General features: G+C 46.3%; 1 protein-coding gene across 1 annotated transcript in view; it reads right to left on the bottom strand.

The window, feature by feature from the left end:
- The window catches only part of LOC311240491 (apolipoprotein B-100-like), a gene marked incomplete at both ends in the record, with an annotated part of 64,774 nt that overhangs the window by 5,043 nt on the left and 38,541 nt on the right, over positions 1-21,190 (bottom strand). The window contains 15 exons of the mRNA XM_084329070.1: positions 107-285; positions 402-815; positions 930-1,051; positions 1,156-1,338; positions 1,457-1,662; positions 1,777-1,947; positions 2,084-2,287; positions 2,401-2,577; positions 5,781-5,916; positions 6,057-6,268; positions 6,945-7,091; positions 7,212-7,326; positions 7,445-7,889; positions 8,483-8,568; positions 8,918-9,042. Coding sequence (XP_084185196.1) covers positions 107-285; positions 402-815; positions 930-1,051; positions 1,156-1,338; positions 1,457-1,662; positions 1,777-1,947; positions 2,084-2,287; positions 2,401-2,577; positions 5,781-5,916; positions 6,057-6,268; positions 6,945-7,091; positions 7,212-7,326; positions 7,445-7,889; positions 8,483-8,568; positions 8,918-9,042 — 2,922 coding nt within the window. The remainder of the gene's footprint in view (positions 1-106; positions 286-401; positions 816-929; positions 1,052-1,155; positions 1,339-1,456; positions 1,663-1,776; positions 1,948-2,083; positions 2,288-2,400; positions 2,578-5,780; positions 5,917-6,056; positions 6,269-6,944; positions 7,092-7,211; positions 7,327-7,444; positions 7,890-8,482; positions 8,569-8,917; positions 9,043-21,190) is intronic.

The raw sequence follows: 21,190 nt of genomic DNA, 5'->3' as shown, positions 1-21,190 counted from the left end.
AGCTATATGTTCTTTTCCCCAATATTGATTAATTAATAATATTTAATATAATCTTTCACAATGGATTTTCGGGCACTTTTAAACTGAAAGCCTTCATTTTTCTCACCTCAAGAGCCTTGTCAAAGACGTGACGTGGTTCCATGTCGCTTATGACCAGCTGCTGGTCCATAATGTCTTCTGTGAGCTGTGTCAGCCAGGCCTGAAGGCCTTCATTGTAAGGTACGAGGGCCTTCATATCAGCGTTCACGTTGGACATCAGCTGAATATCAAGCTGCTGCTCCTCATCTGAAATAATGCATATCATTTTAGCAATCAACAACCATGAAACTCAATTTGAACAAATCCCTGAAGACATCGTCCTTCTAAATCCAGAAACAGTCGTATTTGATCAACCAGTGTACCGCAATATTTGAAGGTGAGAACAGAGGAGGTTTGCAGGAACATGATGTCACTCTTAAGCTCCATGGTGAGTTGGCCATGACTGCTGATGGTGGCAGTAATGACAGCATCGGTCTGGAGGGACGGGACCAGGAGCTGAACCTCCATGGTGAGTTGGAGTCCGAGTCTGTAGGCAGTAATGACACGGCCGATCAGAGACAGTTGGGGGATGTTCTTGTTGGAGATCTCCAGAGTGATGGATGTCCTGCGACCACCATATTCGTCATCGACCATGGAGATGCCAACCCTGATGCCGGCCTCCACGTCGTAGTCCGGGATCTGGATATCGGCGGTGATGACGTTCCTGTTCGGGTTATCCCAGTTCCTGTTGTACTTCATGGTGGCCGTGGCCTTGATGGTGGGCTGATCATCTAAAGCTACAAAGAGAACGAGACGATGATGTGCGTGACATTAGTTGACGCAGTTTGATATACACGATCAATACGTTGACTATATACTGTATTATGTATATTGAGCAAGGATGTCCGTACGTTCTGCTTTCAGGATCATCGTCCAAGAATCGACCTCCTCGTCGCTTTCACTGAGGCGTTTTAAAGCAATGGTGGCAGTGTACTCTGCGACCTCAGCGGTGGGCTCGATATCCACAGCGAACCTACAGGGTAAAGATCAAGTTAAGAATGTTAGTGCTTAATCGCTTAATAGTATTGCATTGATGATAATCATGTGAGCAAACTGAGTGTCCACATTAAAACGTACTTAGTCTCTCCACTGAGGGGGAAGTAAGGAGCGTTAACACCAGCAACAGAGTACCGGACTTTGCCCGTGGTGCAGTACTTGACTCCAGTGAAGAGAGGGTTGCAATTCACAACATTAGTCCTGCCCTCATCCTTTGGTGGGATCAGAGTGACCCCATCAGATGTGACAGTCAGCATTCGGTTGCTATTAAAAGAATAAACAAACAGCTTAATAACTTTCCTCTTTTCTCCATAACCTATTATGGAACATAATATTTATGTTGATATCAATATCTGTTTCCCCTCTTGTTATTTAAATGTACCTGATTCTGAAGAGCTGGGTTTTACCCTGTGGGGCAGGGAGGGTCAGCTTGACCTGGTCGGCCACCATGGTGATCTTGGCATTGAGAGCACTCTCGTGGTACAGGTTGGTATGCATCTCAACGGCAGAAGAGTAAAACTCTGGGACGTGGACTCCCATCTGGGTCACAAACTCCACTCCCACAGAGGGCATGAAGGACACTTCTTTCTACAAGCAAACAAATTGATATCGTGTTACACGTAAGCAGCCTCAGAATCAGGGCACGGGTTATTTTGACGGAACATTGTAAGACGGTTGACCATAAAGAGTAGGATATTATACCACGTCTGGTGAAATGCGGATTCCTCCCTTTGCTCCGGGAGCGAAGGTACCAGACAGAGCGAACTTGAGAGGGAAACCAGATGCAGTCGAGAGAGAGAACTTGTTGTCCATGAAGATGTAATGGGCGAAGATCTCATTTTCAGTGTTGGACATCAGTTGTTTCTTCATGGCCTGAAACAAATATATAGATAAATTGAAGGTTCTCTATCACCAGCAACTGTTGTGGTTGGAGAATCATGAAAAAGGGGTGGGGCTTGAGATAAATTCAGCAGCTGTTACTATTATGTGTGAGAATGATAAATAGTACCTGTGTTGGCATAGTCATCAGTAGAACCTCAGCGTACATTGCTGCGTTTTGAGCGATGAATTGGAAGTCGGTGCCCTTGATGTAACCGAGTGCAGCTCCCATCATCTTCAGGTAGGTCATGGCCTCTGGTGAGTCCTGAGTCTGCAGCTCCTTTGCCAGTTTGTTGAAATGATGGACAATTTCCCTTACGATGTTATCGCGCACCTTAATAAAGAGTGTCATTGGGGTAATATTAGCACTTTTTATTTAATATTTTATCAAACAACACTGAAAAACAGCATGTAGGAGAGAAACATAGATTCATGATGAGTAATTACCTTCCTCAGTCCCTCAGCTCCCTCGAGTGGAGACAATTTCTCAAGAACCGCATTGATCTTGCCTGGCATCTTATCTCCAGCCCAGTACATGGCCTTGGAGACGGTGTCTGGGAAGAATCCGTTCTTCCCAAACAGAAGCTCAATGGTTGTCTCAAAGCCCTTGCCTTCCATGCCAATCTACAGACCAACAAGACAAACAGATTTACAATCTACAGACCAACAAGACAAACAGATTTACAATCTACAGACCAACAAGACAAACAGATTTACAATCTACAGACAACAAGACAAACAGATTTACAATCTACAGACAACAAGACAAACAGATTTACAATCTACAGACAACAAGACAAACAGATTTACAATCTACAGACAACAAGACAAACAGATTTACAATCTACAGACAACAAGACAAACAGATTTACAATCTACAGACAACAAGACAAACAGATTTACAATCTACAGACAACAAGACAAACAGATTTACAATCTACAGACAACAAGACAAACAGATTTACAATCTACAGACAACAAGACAAACAGATTTACAATCTACAGACAACAAGACAAACAGATTTACAATCTACAGACAACAAGACAAACAGATTTACACTCTACAGACCAACAAGAAAAACAGATTTACAATCTACAGACCAACAAGACAAACAGATTTACAATCTACAGACCAACAAGACAAACAGATTTACAATCTACAGACAACAAGACAAACAGATTTACAATCTACAGACAACAAGACAAACAGATTTACAATCTACAGACCAACAAGACAAACAGATTTACAATCTACAGACCAACAAGACAAACAGATTTACAATCTACAGACAACAAGACAAACAGATTTACAATCTACAGACCAACAAGACAAACAGATTTACAATCTACAGACAACAAGACAAACAGATTTACAATCTACAGACAACAAGACAAATAGAGTTACAATCTACAGACCAACAAGACAAACAGATTTACAATCTACAGACCAACAAGACAAACAGATTTACAATCTACAGACCAACAAGACAAACAGATTTACAATCTACAGACAACAAGACAAACAGATTTACAATCTACAGACCAACAAGACAAACAGATTTACAATCTACAGACAACAAGACAAACAGATTTACAATCTACAGACAACAAGACAAATAGAGTTACAATCTACAGACAACAAGACAAACAGATTTAGATTTAGATACATATATATATATAAATAGTGGCGTTAATAGAATCGGGCGTTATATATATATAATTAAGGCTGTCAAAGTTAACGTGGTATTAACGCCCGATTCTATTAACGCCACTATTTTTTTTTCTTCACTCAGGTGTATTATTGATACTCTCATTGATACTATGTTTGTTTCTGACTCAATGTGTGTGTGTGTGTGTGTGTGTGTGTGTGTGTGTGTGTGTGTGTGTGTGTGTGTGTGTGTGTGTGTGTGTGTGTGTGTGTGTGTGTGTGTGTGTGTGTGTGTGTGTGTGTGTGTGTGTGTGTGTGTGAGAGAGAGAGGGGGGTGAGAGAGATGAGGAAGGGGCAAGAGAGAAAGAGAGCTGGGAGTGTGTGTGAGAGAGAGGGGGGTGGGGTGTGAGTCCTCAGCCCTTGTGTGGGTGAATGTAACGTTTTCTTTCCCCTATTATTTCATGCACACTTTATTCATTGTTTTAAATTATTATTTTATTTTAAGTTATTTTGTGCATCATTCTGTTTTGAATTTGATGCAAATTTGCAATCCATGAGGGTCATCCTTTTGTGTTAAATGGCTGCATAAAGCAAGCATTTGTTGACTCTCATGTTGATAAGAGTATTAAAACTTGGAACCTGAAAAATATCTGTTTAACACATTGGGGACGAACCACGGATAAATCCATGGTTCGAATCCATGCTTAAAGAACCAACCACGGACATCTCCGTGGCAAGGTTTTTTTGGATTTTATTCCATTTAATAACCTTTAATAAAGGTCGCCGAGCGGCACTGCAGAAGTACCCTACTCTTTGAATTAGAAAAAGTGCATTACCGGCCAGATCAGCTTACGGGCGCTATCTCGATAATGCAGTGTTCCCTGTGGCAGAAGTTGTCTTGTTTTTTCTGGATTTCCAATGTAGTTTTCTACTAACTTGAAGCGATGCCTATCATAGATATATATAGAACACTAGATAGCTTAAGGCGGAGTCACCAGCGTCACTGAACCGCCGCCATCTTGCCCCAGTCAGCCTTGAGTGAGGGTGAGTGAGCTGCACAGACAAAAATATACTCGCTGAAATATTGACGGATTTACAAACGGTTTGGTTTATTACAAGCATTATTAACGTGGCTATGATTCAAGCGGTTTGTAAAAAAAAAAAAAAAAAATGCCTTTAAGTAAAAAAAAGTAACATTAATGTTATCAGTAGCTGAGCCGCCTCGAGCAAGATGGCCGCCCTACGACGACGTCGCTCTACATTGGCCGGCAGCGCGGGTAAGCTATCTAGTGTTCTTTATAGATATCTATGATGCCTATAGCCTGTTGCACGGAATACGTTTTGGGACGCGGATTTCACTAAACAAATTTATCATCAGCCAATGGACATATCAATCTACCAGATGGCGATCGATAACTGGGAAATGCTCTGGGGGATCCAACCGGCCCACGGTAAGATCTTTTTCACGTAAATTACACGCTGATCAGGCATTGATTTGATAGCCATCCACTCGATCAATGAATGTGGCTACTGAGGCTAACACGGTTATTGGTAATCAATCATCAGAAACGACGTCCCCCGCCCCTTCATGCATTCATGGTGGACCATCAATACCGATCATATGCAGTTTGAGTTTTAACTGTAGCTTCTGTATATCCGAAATGCCACTGGATTTAACGTTAGTAGCTTAGCGGCCTGTCTCTCGCCTTCCAGGAAACATCCTAGCCGAAATCCCTTATAACGCTTATATTCAAGACGCTATAAAATGAGAACGTATTGATTAAAAAATTATTTCTTTAAGCCATTTTGAAGGGACGGTTTATGGTCTCAATTGACAATGAGAATGGACAGATAGCAATACTATAAAGTATAGATTTAGCTCTACAAACAGCCACACGGACTGTGCAAGTCTATTATGATATGCTGGCCATCTACAGTGATTTTAGACGGATCCAAATGGCCCCGAAAGTGTTAAGGTAAATACATTTTATTTTTATTTTTTTAATGCGATTTTTAATGCGATTTTTAATGCGATTTTTAATGCGATTTTTAATGCGATTAATGCGAAGTTAACTATGGACAATCATGCGATTAATCAGATTCAATATTGTAATCGATTGACAGCACTAATATATATATGTATATGTATATTATGCATATATGTCATAGTTTAATTTACCTCCCAGATATCCATATTGTAGCCAACGGCTTTCAAGGTAGTTTCCAGCAACACCTCCCTAGGCAACTGGCTAGAAGGATCAAAGATGACGTTGACGTCATTGCCCTCCAGGACTTTCAGGATCTTACTACCCAGCCTGAGAAGAAACACGTTAAATAAGTCAATGTCAGTTAGCTGGTTAAATAAATCAGCATCGTTGGTCCAATAGGCCTGAATAATATAAGGTGAGAGTTTCTATTCAGCGAATTGCATCTGACACTTCCAAGGGACTCTTACTTCTGGGTCTCAGGATCCTCGGAGTTGATGATGTTGTAGATGTGAGAGGTCACAAAGGCCTTGACCTGCGCATCCTGCTCCTGGGTGAGCACCTTCCTCACCAACTCCAGGTCACTGGCTTCAGGATGCCTCATCAAAATCAGGTAGGCTGCGATGCGCTTCTGCACCGCTTCCATGGCATACTGGCTGACTCCCTGGATGTTAGAGCGCACCTGTAGAGGCACACATGCAGACACTTATCCATTGATGTATTATGGGAGGGAGGAGGTTTGTCTAAAAACGATAACTTATTCCTACTGTCAGTGTTGGGAAAGTTCACTTTCTACATTAACTAGTTCAGTTCACAGTTCACACATTTTAAAATGAACTAGTTCAGTTCATAATAAAAAATGTTTAACTAAAGTTCATGGTTTAAAAAATGAACTAGTTTATAGTTCTTTTTTCAATATGTTGCTGCAAGCTATTATTTGTCAAAATTATTGCCACAACCCATGTAGAACCACAGACAGCAATCAGAATACTGGCATTTCCATCACACTGTGATTATTTATCAGTGTTTCCCCGACCATTGCCTTGAAGGGGCGGCCTGCGTAACGAGTCTCTCTCTCTGCACGCAACACGCACACACCGAAACCTTTCGGTGTGTTTGTGTGTGTGTGCGCCCGTGCGGCCATCCCAAATCTGGCACACTTTTGAACGAAGTTATACTGTGATAGAGCGCCGAGAATGAACGTGTTCACAATTACGTTCATCTAGCGGAAACACAGTACGTTCAGTTGACGTTCGCCCAAAATATGAACAAGTTCATGAACGATCATTCATTGAATACGTTCAGGTACATCACTGCCTACTGTATTGACCTTCAAAAGGGTCTTGCTGGTTATTTACCTCCTCGGTTACAGACATGCGTCTGAAGGCCTGGATGGCAGCCAGCTGGACGGACAGCGCGGCGGCCGGCTGTCTCATGCACGTCAGAAGGGTGGTCTTTACACTGGGATCCGCAGCCTCCATAGCATCTCCTATGTTACCAACAACCTGCAAATTGGATGGAATAGGATAGGAACACAGAAAAACATGTCAGTAACTGGATATGTTCTTATAGCGTTTGATTATAAGGAGTGCATTTAGGGCTCGATTTCATAAATGGTTGCTTACCCTCAGAGCCAATAAGGTCAACTCTTTCTCCCCGGCGCAATCGGCGCCCAGAATAGAAGCCGTGAACTGGGACACGGCAGTGATCTCGGGGGTGACGCCCTCGGCCCGGTACAGCCTGGAAACCAAAGCACGGCGTTCACACGCAAATAAACACACTGTTCACCGTCACCGTAATGAGATGTGAGATGGATTTCTTTGACGCTCACAAGTGGAAATAGCTGGTTTCTACTGACCTCCTGACCACGTTGCTCAGGGCGTACATGAGGGGCTTGCTCCTTTTCTCCCGAGCCATGTCCAGCATGTCTTTGGCCATAAGACGGGAGGGGTTGGGCAGGAGACTCAGAGCGTAGACGGCGGCGTCGAACGCAGAACTGTCGAAGGTACTGAGGATGTACAGCAGGGCACTGTTGCAGCCTGGGGTACCACACTGGGCCAGGGCTTGGAACGTCAGGGAGTTGGACATCTCCATCATCTCATTTGCATGAGGGCGAATGGTCTGGCTCTCCAGGCCACGAAGCTCAGACACGAGCCTCTGGAAGATGGCGGCACGCTGGTGACCCATAGAGTGTTCAGACAGGGTGTTCAGCTCCCTCATGGCGGCCATGACAGCCTCAGTGCTCTGGACCGGGGCCTTGTCCTCAACAGCCTCCATGGGCAGGAACTTTAGGTTGTCTTCATCTTTGCAGAATAATAATACAGGAACCAGTAAGACTTTGCTGCAAACTTTTACATATATATATATTTTTTTATTATTATCTCCCCCCCCCCCCCCCCCCCCCTCCTTTTTCCGATTTTTCTCCCATCCCACTGTTAGTCGTTATGCCAATTCCCAACCCCCTTCCTGGTTGTTGCGCACTCCCCCCCTACTGTTGGTCCGGTAGGCCGGAGACGATCACATGCTTTCCTCCGACACATGTGCAGCTAGCCGGCAGCCAGCCTGGCCGCGCAGACTCTCACTGGGAGAGTGTAACGTGTAGAAGGTCACACTACCTCCCTCCAGATCCTTCCCTCGCTGTGCAGGCGCCCCGACCGAACTGTAGGAGTCACTGTTTACAACAACCAGGACCCGCCCACCAGCTTTCCCACACCTAACACTGCCAATTGTGTTAGTATGAGCGACCAGCCAAGCTGGTAGCAACGCCGAGAGCTGGGCTCGAACCCAGCGTCTCCTGCGTTGGTGGCGAGTGCCTTGCCCACTACACCACCTAGCCGCCCACTTTTACATATTTTGACATATTCAAAGACCTAAACAAACAATAACAAATACTCACTGTGATCAAAGACCCTGTCCTTGATTTTGTTGGTCTCCTGCAGAGTCAGAGTCTGTTTCACTTCAGTGGAAACTCCATGTTCATTTCTATTTTAAGAACAAATGACGACAAAATGTCAGCAAATAGCCATGATGTTGACACAAGGCAAAATAATTTATTTCATATTACAGAACATCTTAATTGATCTGAATTTTTGTGGAATACCATTTGTCAGAATTCTGAAACATACTATGAAATACTATGGCTATATAGCTACGAAATGCATGTATCTCCATAACAATAACAAAAGGTTCTCTACCATGCCATTGGTAGATACATACAAAAAACAAGAAGATTCCAACAATTGAAAGAATCAGCCTATATGTTTGCACTGCTACCATTTTGTAGACTGGCAGGTTTGGACTGTACCATTGTTGTATCCCTGTAGGTACTTACTGGTGAGAGAAAGGCAAGAAGATGTGCTTCTCGGTGCAGGTTCCAGCCGTCATGTGTTTCTTCTGGTTGTCAAAGTTGTAATTGCAGGTCTGGGTGCTGCTAATCATCTTGGAGAGAGGGTAGTGCTGATGGGAAGGATGAAAAAATATCATGTTTTGTTATATCATGAAAGCGGGAAGGTAACAGAGTGCTGATACACCTGAAAGGTGCTTATATTGATCATGTAAATGGACATGATTTGACCCCCGCCTGACCCATCCAGCAATAGCATGTTAATCATAAATCACTTCTACACATTAATCACAAATCACTTCTAACACAACAGTATCTATCATTTTATAGTCTTAATCAGTAACCAATGAAAATAACAGTTGTAAAATCACAAACTGATATAGGCTAAACCCCCCCCCCCCCCCCGCACACACACCCACACACACATGAATGTAGGCTATGGCTGCTATTATATGTAATTCATATAGGCTACCTAATAGTATATGATTTTTAGAGGCATCTATTTTGTTGTCGGTATTATTAGGCTAATACCGACAACAACAGGGGGGGACCCTGATGTAAACAAGACAAACGTCTTTCTCTGGTCTGCATCCCCTTTGTGAGGTTTCTGTCCTTGCTCACTCACTCGTTCTGTTCCTTTAAACCACCTCGCTCTGTTTTCATTTGTTTCTGTTAATCATTTCAATTCCCCATTCACACGCTTCTTCCCAGTGACGTCGTCAGAGACGTCGTTGATTGGTTCTCTCCCGTCCGCACGCTTTTCAATCACATTCCCCAACTGTCACTGCTTGTCAATCAATCAATCCCGTATTATTTATACCCCGTTTCTCCACTCTAGTTTTGTTGGATCGTTTTGATATTTCTCTGTTTGCATTCTCCGTTCCTGCTGCTGCTGCTGTTTGCTCTCTGTGCTTTACCTCCAGGATATTCCAAGAAGCCTTCCTCTTGGACACCTTTTCCCCGTGGCGACGCGCTCGCTCCGCTGCTGTTCCAGCACTCATTACGCACTACGTCTGGGTGAGTTTTTTACTGACTGTCTTGATCAAATTCCGTTTTTGTGTGTTTCTATAACACTGAAGATTACCACCTTTTTTATCAGACAGTCACTCACCCAGCGATCGCCTTTTTGTTGTTCTCACTGGGATAATATTTTGGGACTTTACATCTCCCACTGTGTGTTGTTTCACACCGAAGATATTATTCACATTGGATTGTTTTTTGGACTTCACTCTCAGTGTCTATTTTTGCACCGAAGATATTCACTTGGGATTGTGTTTTGGAACAGTGCTCACTGTGTGTATTTACACGAAGATATTCACTTGGGATTGTGTTTTGGAATTTTGCTCACTGTGTATATTTACACGAAGATTAGTTCACTTGGATAACTTTGTATTTGGGTACAAGTCACCTCTCCTGTTCTCCTGCTCGTTCTACCTGCACCCTTGTTGACTCGCTCCCTCTCTCTCTCTCTCGGTTCCGCAACACCTCGGAGATTCTGAGAGAGATTCTGAGAGAGAAGTCTGCAGAGCGGTTCAGACGTCAGCATCCGCTACCCCCTACTACCACCACGGGATAAGCTGCAGAGCAGCAGAACATTTCCCCCCTTGCTTGTGTACCTGTCTTGTTAGACTTGCCTATTCTGTGCTCATTAATTAGTCTCAATAAACAAGCCCTTGTTTTTGGCAACTCTGAATTCCTACTCTCTTGTGTCGTGCGTTTGGGGTCGGTGTCAAACCATAACATTACGATCCAACCAAAATGACGACCCCAGCCGACACAGAGAGGGTCAGAACCGCACTTGCTAATCAAGTCGAGTTGACCAGGGATCACAGTCTCCAATTAGAGCGAGCTGCGGCTGCGGTGCAGAATCTCAGGGATCAGGTCCTGCCTATGCAAGGGTCAATGGCCGCTATGGCGGGACAACAGTCCGACATTCTCGCTCAGCTTCACTCGCTGGGCGACACCGTTAATGCTTTTCATCTCTCACAACCTTCAGGAGCATTCCCCGCAGCCCCAGCAGATCCCGCACCTCGGGAACCCCGTCTCTCCGTCCCACGGCTGTTCGACGGCAATCCCGAGGAGTGTGCCACATTCATCATGCAATGTGAGTTGGTTTTCCGTCATCAACCAAGCCGTTTTTCTGCTCGTGGGTCCCAAGTGGCTTATATGACGAACTTGCTTTCAGGCCATGCTGCCCAGTGGGTCACTTCCTCCTGGGCAATGGAAGCAGATTTTGTGTTCCACCATCCAGCCCGAGGTCTGGACCCTGGAGCCCGGTTGGGGACTTTCCGACAGGGGAGCGGCAGGGTGACGGACTATGTCTTGGAGTTTCGACTGGCGGCGGTGGAGAGTGGATGGAACGAACCTGCTCTTCGCCTAACCTTCTTGAGGGGGCTCAGTGACGCAGTCCGGGACCAGCTCGCTACCCGGGAGTTGCCCGACTCCCTCGAGGATCTGTTTAGCCTCGTCATCCGTATTGACGGACGCCTCCTGGAGAGAAGGCGCGAGAGGACCCGACTGTTACCTCCTGAGGCACCCCGGATTCCCCGGACGCATGACGTCACTCCTGGACGTCCTGTCCTCAACACTACTGGTGGTAGCAGGCCCCCCCGTTCGGTTCGCGAGGAGGAACCCATGCAGCTGGGACGCTCTCATCTGAGCCAGGCGGAGCGTGAGGCAAGGCTCAGGTCCGGTCTCTGCCTCTACTGCGGAGGTGCGGGACACCGAATCGCTGACTGCCCCACCCGGCCAAAAGATCAGGCTCACCGAGACCCCGGGAGATCCTGGTGAGCCGTTTTTCCCATTCCCAGCGCCGCGCACCACCTGACCATCTGATGAGCGTCACCCTGGCCTGGGGGGACCAACGTGCCACGGTGGAGGCCCTCATCGACTCTGGGGCAGACGAGAATTTCCTCGACTTCGAGTTCGCCACCCAAGCCAACATTCCACTTGAGGACCTTGTGAGGCCCTTGGAGATCTTTTCGTTGGACCAACACCGCCTGGCCGACATCTCTCAACGCACCGGCCCAGTCGTGCTGACCATCGCTGGGAACCACGTCGAGAGAATCCAGTTCCTCATCACCCAATCCCCCCTTGTCCCGGTGGTCCTGGGTAGGCCCTGGCTCGCGCTGCACGAGCCCCACATCGCCTGGTCCTCCGGTACCATCAGGGGCTGGAGCTCCTCCTGTCACGCCCTGTGTCTGCAGGCGGCGTCCTGTCCCCCGCCCCGGAGGCCCGCTGGTGAGTTGCCTCCGGACCTCTCGTCCATACCTCCCGAGTACCACGACCTCTTGGAGGTTTTCAGTAAGACCAGGGCTCAGGCCCTTCCACCTCACCGCCCCTATGACTGCGCCATCGACCTCCGCCAAGGGGCTCCCCTTCCCGGCAGCCGCCTCTACAGTCTGACTGTCCCGGAGAAGAAGGCGATGGATCTCTACATCTCTGAGTCATTGGAAGCAGGACTCATTCGGCCTTCCTCCTCCCCGGTGGCGGCCGGGTTCTTCTTTGTTGGTAAGAAGGATGGGGACCTGCGACCCTGCATCGACTATCGTCAGCTCAACGAGATCACCATCAAGAACAAATACCCTCTACCTCTCATGAGCTCCACCTTCGAGCCACTGACCCAGGCCTCGTTCTTCACCAAGCTGGACCTCCGGAGTGCCTACCATCTTGTCCGTATCCGTGAGGGCGATGAATGGAAGACCGCCTTCAAGACCCCCAGGGGCCACTACGAGTACCTTGTAATGCCGTTCGGCCTCACCAACGCCCCGGCGGTATTCCAGGCACTCATGAACGACGTCCTTCGTGACATGCTGGAGGTGTTCATGGTGGTGTACCTGGACGACATTCTCATCTTTTCCAGGACCCTCGAGGAACACATCCAGCATGTCCGCCGTGTGCTGGAGCGCCTCCTCCACAATCGGCTCTTCGTCAAGGCGGAGAAGTGCCGTTTCCACTCCAACTCCGTCGACTACCTGGGCTTCATCGTGGAGAAGGGCTTGACCCGAGCGGATCCTCGCAAGATCCAGGCTGTGGAGGATTGGCCAGAACCCACCACTCGGAAGGAGTTACAGAGTTTCCTCGGGTTCGCCAACTTCTACCGAAGGTTCATCTGGAACTACAGTCAAGTGGCGGAGCCACTTACCAAGCTGACCTCCCCCGCTCTGCCGTTCGACTGGTCCCCAGCGGCATGCGCTGCGTTCCGCTCCCTGAAGAGAAGGTTCACTTCCGCCCCTATCCTGCTCCACCCTGACCCCAAGAGACAGTTCATCGTGGAGGTGGACGCCTCGGATTCTGGCCTGGGCGCTGTCCTATCCCAACGTTCTCTTTCAGACCAGAAGGTGCATCCTTGCGCCTTCTACTCGCGTCGCTTCCTCCCTGCCGAGAGGAACTACGACACCGGCAATCGGGAGCTGCTGGCGGTCGTGGCTGCGCTGGAGGAGTGGCGTCATTGGCTAGAGGGTGCCGAGGAGCCTTTTACCATCTGGACGGACCACAAGAACCTGACGTTCATCCGCGCTTCCAGGCGCCTCAACGGTCGGCAGGCGAGATGGGCCAGTTTCCTCAGTCGGTTCGACTTCTCGCTGACCTTCCGCCCCGGTTCCCGCAACACGAAGGCCGACTCCCTGTCCCGGATGCACTCCAAGGGGGCTCCACCCTCTGAGGACCCTACTCCCATCCTCCCGGAGGCCCGAGTGGTTGGAGCCATCACCTTGGGCATCGAGGGTGTGGTAAGGCGTGCCCTACGCTTCCAACGTGCTCCTAGCAACGTCCCTAGGAGTCGTCTCTTCGTCCCCGACTCTGTCCGGTCCCAGGTACTGCTGTGGGGCCATACCAGCCGGTTCGCCTGCCACCCTGGCGTCCATCGCACGTTCTCCTTCCTGGCTTGTGGTTTCTGGTGGCCCACCATGCGGAACGACGTCAAGGAGTTCGTATTGGCCTGCACGGTCTGTGCCCGCAGCAAGGCCTCTCACCAGGCACCCTCCGGGCTCTTGCAGCCACTTCCCGTTCCGAGCCGTCCGTGGTCACATGTGGCGCTGGACTTCGTCACTGGTCTGCCCTCCTCCCAGGGGAACACCTGCCTTCTGACCGTGGTGAATCGATTCAGCAAGGGGGTTCACCTTGTGGCCCTCTCCAAGCTTCCCTCGGCGGCCGAGACGGCGGACCTCCTGACGCACCACGTGTTCCGCCTTCATGGGTTTCCCCAGGACATCGTCTCTGACCGGGGGCCCCAGTTCACCTCCCAGGTATGGCGGGCCTTTTGCAAGGGATTGGGGGCAACGGTCAGTCTTTCCTCTGGTTATCATCCCCAGACTAACGGGCAGACGGAGAGGATGAACCAGAGCGTGGAGTCTGCTCTTCGGTGTGTGGCAGCCGAGAGACCAGCATCCTGGAGCCGTTTCCTTCCCTGGGTTGAATACTCCATCAATTCAATGGTCAGTTCCGCCACCGGCCTCTCCCCCTTTGAGGTCTCCCTGGGCTACCAGCCCCCTCTTTTCCCCGCACAGGAGATGGAAGTGGCAGTTCCCTCCGTGCAGGTCCACCTCGACCGCTGCCGACGAGTTTGGGAGATCACCAGGACCGCGCTGCTCCGGACATCTGAGCGCGCCTGTCGTGGTGCCGACCGGCGCCGGGTTCCTGCGCCGACTTACCGCCCTGGGCAGAGGGTGTGGCTCTCCGCAAAGGACCTCCCGCTACGGTCCTCGGCCAAGAAGCTCAACCCCCGTTTCGTCGGACCTTTCGAGGTCCTGAAGGTACTCAGTCCGGCGGCCCTGCGCCTGAAACTTCCTGCATCCATGCACATCCACCCCGTGTTCCATGTCTCCCGGGTTAAGCCCGTCTCCCTCAGTCCCCTTATGCCTCCAGCTCCTGATCCGCCGCCTCCCGTGTTGGTGGATGGTCACCCCCAGTGGCAGGTCCGCCGGTTGATGGGCGTTCGTCGGCGGGGCCGGGGGTTCCAATACCTGGTGGACTGGGAGGGTTACGGCCCTGAGGAGCGTAGCTGGGTCTCCCGGCAGCTCATCGTGGATCCCGGCTTGATCACTGACTTCCATCGTGCCCATCCTGGCGAGCCGGGTCGGCCTGGTCGCCGGGTGGCTCCCGTGGAGGGGGGGGTACTGTGAGGTTTCTGTCCTTGCTCACTCACTCGTTCTGTTCCTTTAAACCACCTCGCTCTGTTTTCATTTGTTTCTGTTAATCATTTCAATTCCCCATTCACACGCTTCTTCCCAGTGACGTCGTCAGAGACGTCGTTGATTGGTTCTCTCTCGTCCGCACGCTTTTCAATCACATTCCCCAGCTGTCACTGCTTGTCAATCAATCAATCCCGTATTATTTATACCCCGTTTCTCCACTCTAGTTTTGTTGGATCGTTTTGATATTTCTCTGTTTGCATTCTCCGTTCCTGCTGCTGCTGCTGTTTGCTCTCTGTGCTTTACCTCCAGGATATTCCAAGAAGCCTTCCTCTTGGACACCTTTTCCCCGTGGCGACGCGCTCGCTCCGCTGCTGTTCCAGCACTCATTACGCACTACGTCTGGGTGAGTTTTTTACTGACTGTCTTGATCAATTCCGTTTTCGTGTGTTTCTATAACACTGAAGATTACCACCTTTTTTATCAGACAGTCACTCACCCAGCGATCGCCTTTTTGTTGTTCTCACTGGGATAATATTTTGGGACTTTACATCTCCCACTGTGTGTTGTTTCACACCGAAGATATTATTCACATTGGATTGTTTTTTGGACTTCACTCTCAGTGTCTATTTTTGCACCGAAGATATTCACTTGGGATTGTGTTTTGGAACAGTGCTCACTGTGTGTATTTACACGAAGATATTCACTTGGGATTGTGTTTTGGAATTTTGCTCACTGTGTGTATTTACACGAAGATTAGTTCACTTGGATAACTTTGTATTTGGGTACAAGTCACCTCTCCTGTTCTCCTGCTCGTTCTACCTGCACCCTTGTTGACTCGCTCCCTCTCTCTCTCTCTCTCTCGGTTCCGCAACACCTCGGAGATTCTGCCGAGAGAAGTCTGCAGAGCGGTTCAGACGTCAGCATCCGCTACCCCCTACTACCACCACGGGATAAGCTGCAGAGCAGCAGAACATTTCCCCCCTTGCTTGTGTACCTGTCTTGTTAGACTTGCCTATTCTGTGCTCATTAATTAGTCTCAATAAACAAGCCCTTGTTTTTGGCAACTCTGAATTCCTACTCTCTTGTGTCGTGCGTTTGGGGTCGGTGTCAAACCATAACACCCTTAACAATTGTGTGTATTGAGCCGTACTGTATTGTACCCATTCTGCAATCTGTTAAATAAAGTTTTCATTCATTCATTCATTCAAAATAGATGCCTCTAAAAATCATATTATAGCCAATCGAACACAACTAATAAAGGCATTCATATTACAGCACGGTTATAATGACACACACATGATGAATTGAAAATGGGGGACCCTGATGTAAACAAGACGAAAGTCTTTCTCTGGTCTGCATCCCCTTAATAATTGTATGTATTGAGCTGTACTGTAGGCTACTGTACCCATTCTGCAATCTGTTAATAAACTTTTCAATCAATCAATCAAACCACCAACGCCAAACAGTGGTCAACGAACGGTCTTTATTAGTATTTTGAGCTGTCCAGGCAGAATTGCAGCAATGGTCTTAGGGAGCCGTTGATATCTGACATCACCGTTTACAAGTCAGCCTTTTATTTATCCCATAACACGCGTTGTGTCTTCTTGGTTCGGCAGCGCCTCAGTGAACAATCTCCCGTGAAGTTTCTCAGAGTTCCGCTCGGGTCAGTCCATTATTTCACATCCCATGGGGGGTGTTTCATCACTTTCATGACCATATATGGATAATCATGCACAAGCATTGACGGTAGAACAAAGAGGTATTTATCAACACGGAGGAGCGTATAGGACCTGTGTACACACGGTTGATAAATCCCGTTTTTTTTGTGCGTGCACACATTCTAAATTCTGTGCTTACGTATGAAAATAGAATACTTTCTAAGAAAAATTGATAAATGAGGGCCCTTGTCAATGAGGGCCCTTGTTTTTCAATGTGGATATAATGTAAATATCTGGAGATGACAGCATCTGCTATTAGATCTCAGATGAGGAGGACAGTATTTAGTGGTGTGTGTTTTCAAGTTACTGGGAAGCCACAGGCTAATATAGAGCCATGGGCTCCAAGGTCGTCTGCAAGCTGGTAATATCAACAACTGATATGCACTGGTGGGGAGGTTTGGTCAGAGCTATGGGGAGAGTTCGACATCGATAGAAGAGGACGTTTAGTGTGTTAAAGGTGACCAGCCATTGCACGTAGTGTCACATAGTAACGAGAAGAGGGGGCGGGGCCCTGTTGCTAGGGGGAGAATGTTATGAGATGTGAGTTCCTTCCGGGGTAAATTAGATTAAGACACAACGCGGAGGCGAGCAGACGCGTTGATCAGAGACTTTGACGGAGGAGCAGGTGACGAGTGGATTAAATGATCAAAGGCTAGAAAATCTATCTGGAATATTCTGGGTTTATCGCTCAAATGCCCTGGGTCTCTTAGATCATTCTGGAACATAAAAATAGTCTATTGCACTAGTATACTCTACAACCTTCTAGAATATAAGGCACCATGACAACGAAGGCCTACAACTCTAACAATAAACATCCGGTGTGTATACACATAGCAGATAATCAATTGAATGAAGTTCAATCAGTCCTTAATAATACTTTAAAAATTAACCACACTACACTACAAGGTTATTCTAACAATTTAAGTAATCACTCCATTGATGAAGTGACTGGCACATTGAAGCTCTAAAAGGCTCTGCTTTTCTATTTTATCTAATCTGTTAATTCGGTTCTAGTGGCTTCTCCACGTTGATTATTATTCTATCTCTCATTCCTTATCTATATCTTTCCTTTAATTTTTATTTTAGTTTATTTTTTCTTCTCATTACTCTATTTTTTATATATATTTTAACTTACATTGTTCTTTTCCACTGTTCTTCACATTAAGGTGTCAATATTGCTCTACAATCTTTTCCTTTTTTCCTTTTTTCCTACACGTTAGTAGAGGGTTCAAATGAATATGTCGATGAAAGTTTATTCTCTTTTTTTATTTTTTATTTTTTGTCATTTATCACAATATTTCATTACAGTAAGGGAAGGTGCAAGTCCAAAAGCGACATTCTATTGCAATAGAATGGAAATGTTAGATCCTATGGCAATTAGCATAGGAAGATTAGGATTACAATGCTCAATTTGGGCAATCCGGTGGACTATGGGAGAAAGTCAATCGCGGAGGATGTGTTTTTGGAACACAGGCCTGTACGACTTTCTGGGTGAGGGGAAAATAGGGGATTTTTATTTGTATATATATATGTTTTTAAGCTTGGCTCTCAACGGGACCTCATTAATTGGATGTACATCTATTGTAGCTTCGCACTCCAGAAGCATTACCAAAAACTACACAAAAACATGCATAGATTATGGCTAGTTTGAATATAATGGTATGGAACACCGGTGGGATAAACAAACAACACAAACGCAAAAGCGTGCTCACGCTGATGAAAAAAGAACATGTGGACGTGGCTCTATTAAGCGAAACGCACATTTTAGAGGAAGACATAAATACGTTAGCGGATAACATATACAATAATATTAGTCACTCTTCTTTTGTTACGAGAACTAGAGGGGTAGCCATAGTCGTCAGACGCAAATTAAATATCGAATTGAAAGGGGTATGGTCGGATGCTGAGGGGCGCATAACTATAGCTAGGATTATACATAATAACAGGAAAATTGCGTTGGCAGCGGTATATGCCCCAAATTTGTACGAAGTGGGTTTCTTCACTTCACTAACCGGAGAAATGTTAAACCATCCCGAGTACTCATATATAATAGGTGCGGATTTTAATGCCATTTGGAACCCAAGGATGGACAAAACTTACCTTGCCTTTTCCAGCGAACAAAAAAAATCATCTAAAGCATTAAAAGATTGGTCAAAATCAACAGGGGTAATTGATTTATGGCGTTCACTTAATCCCATGACCCGTAAGTACTCCTGTCGTTCGGCGAGACACAACACACTATCCAGAATTGATTACGTCTTTGCATCCCCGAGAATATTTGATAAATATGAAGTGGAAATGACACCCAATGCGCTATCAGATCACTGCTACTTAATCCTGAAAGCAACATTTGGTACACTATCTTCCCGGGCCCCAAGATGGCGTTTTAATTCTATGCTGCTTAACAACAAGGAATTCATTACACAAATTAAAGAAGCTCTCACAGTATTCCTACGGGATAATGCAGACGCGGAGCAAGATCCCAGAATATTATGGATGTCGGTAAAGGGTATGATCAAGGATTTCACGGATAGATTTTCCTCCATATTGCGCAAAAATCAATGCACAAAACTGTCTGAAATGGAAACGCTTTACTCAACGCTTTTTAATTCTTTAAAATACAACAACTCTACTAGACTAGAAAACCAAGTTAACATTCTAAAGACAGAGATCAAAGCAATATACAGACAAAAATCGGAATTGCAAATACGCAGCACAAGACAACAGCAGTACTTCCAAGGTTCTAAACCTAGTCACCTATTAGCCATGCGATTAAGAATTAATGCAAAATTTGCAGATATAACTGCCATTAGGAAACAACAAGCTCTAGTAACAGAACCCAAAATAATAAACGATACATTCAAAGAATTCTACTCCGATTTGTATAATTCAGAAACGACCTTTGATCAAGACAAATTAGACACATATCTTAATCAAATTACTCTCCCTAAACTTTCGGAGGACGACGCTAAACAGTTAGAAGCACCGATCACATTAGAAGAACTCAAGAAGGCCATATCCGGAATGAAAAACGGTAAGGCTCCGGGAATTGACGGTATCCCATCAGAAATGTACATTTCTTGCTGGGACATATTTGGACCCTTATTACTAAATATGATCTTATACTCAGTCAAAGAGGGAAGCTTCCATAAACATCAAAATATCGCACTCATTTCAGTTCTTCACAAAAAAGACAAAGACCCCACTGAGTGCGGTAGTTACCGACCTTTAAGCCTCCTCGGAACCGATGTCAAACTGTACTCTAAGATATTAGCCATCAGATTGCAAAAGCATATGACGTCTTTAGTTCATCCGGACCAAACAGGCTTCATAAAAGGTCGCCTGATCAATGATAACATAAGGCGAATACTGCACGTACTAGATGCAGACAAAGAGGACACCACACCTAAGGCGATGCTATCCCTGGATGCTATGAAAGCATTTGACAGGTTGGAATGGTCGTTTCTATGGGCAGTATTAGAAAGGATGGGGTTAGGAAAAGGATTCATTGATATGATTAAAGTACTATACAAGGACCCATCGGCCAGGATTACAACAGGCACATTCATCTCCGATATCTTTCCGGTATCACGCTCAGCCAGACAGGGTTGCCCTCTTAGTCCCGGACTATTCGATCTATCATTAGAACCTTTAGCACAATTTATAAGACAATCCCAACACATAGAACCAATAGTAATCAAGGGCACACAACATAAAATTATTTATATGCGGACGACGTAATATTGTTCATGCAAAACCCCAACAACACATTGCCGCATATACTCAAGTTGATAGAGAACTTTGGTGATTTATCGGGATTTAAAATAAATTGGCCGAAGTCGGCTTTTCTTCCTCTTAACATCAGTGCAAAAAAAGACACAACCCTCCCAGGTGCGATACCCATGGTCAAACATTTTAGATGCTTGGGTGTGGAAATATTTCCCACCATAAGACAAACGGTGAAGCACAATTACACAAAAATACAGAACAAAATCAAAGACGACCTGGACAGGTGGGCAAAACTTAAAAACTCAGTACAGGCAAGGGTATCAATAGTTAAGATGGATGTATTACCAAGAATCAATTTCTTCAGCTCAATGCTTCCGTTACCTCCTCCAGAGGGCTACTGGAAAAGATTACAAACCTCCACATACAAATTTATTTGGAATAACAAACCACCTCGCATAAAAAGATCCACCGCACAGAGAAATAAAGCAGACGGTGGCATGGCAGTTCCAGATTTTTTACAATATTTTAAGGCTTTCACATTAAGACCATTGAAGATATGGTTTGACCCCCAGGCTTTGGTATCTTGGAGATAATTAGAAGAAAACATAGTAGCCCCACAGAGACTGAAAGACATAGCACACACTAAACTTTCAATCAAGCATTGTGAGCGAGAATTTGGC

This window comes from Notolepis coatsorum, assembly GCF_963971535.1.
Source record: "Notolepis coatsorum genome assembly, chromosome: 14".
In the NCBI taxonomy this organism is placed as follows: domain Eukaryota; kingdom Metazoa; phylum Chordata; class Actinopteri; order Aulopiformes; family Paralepididae; genus Notolepis; species Notolepis coatsorum.
The sequence above is the reverse complement of the archived record's forward strand: the minus strand, read 5'-3'. Positions and strand labels throughout refer to the sequence as shown.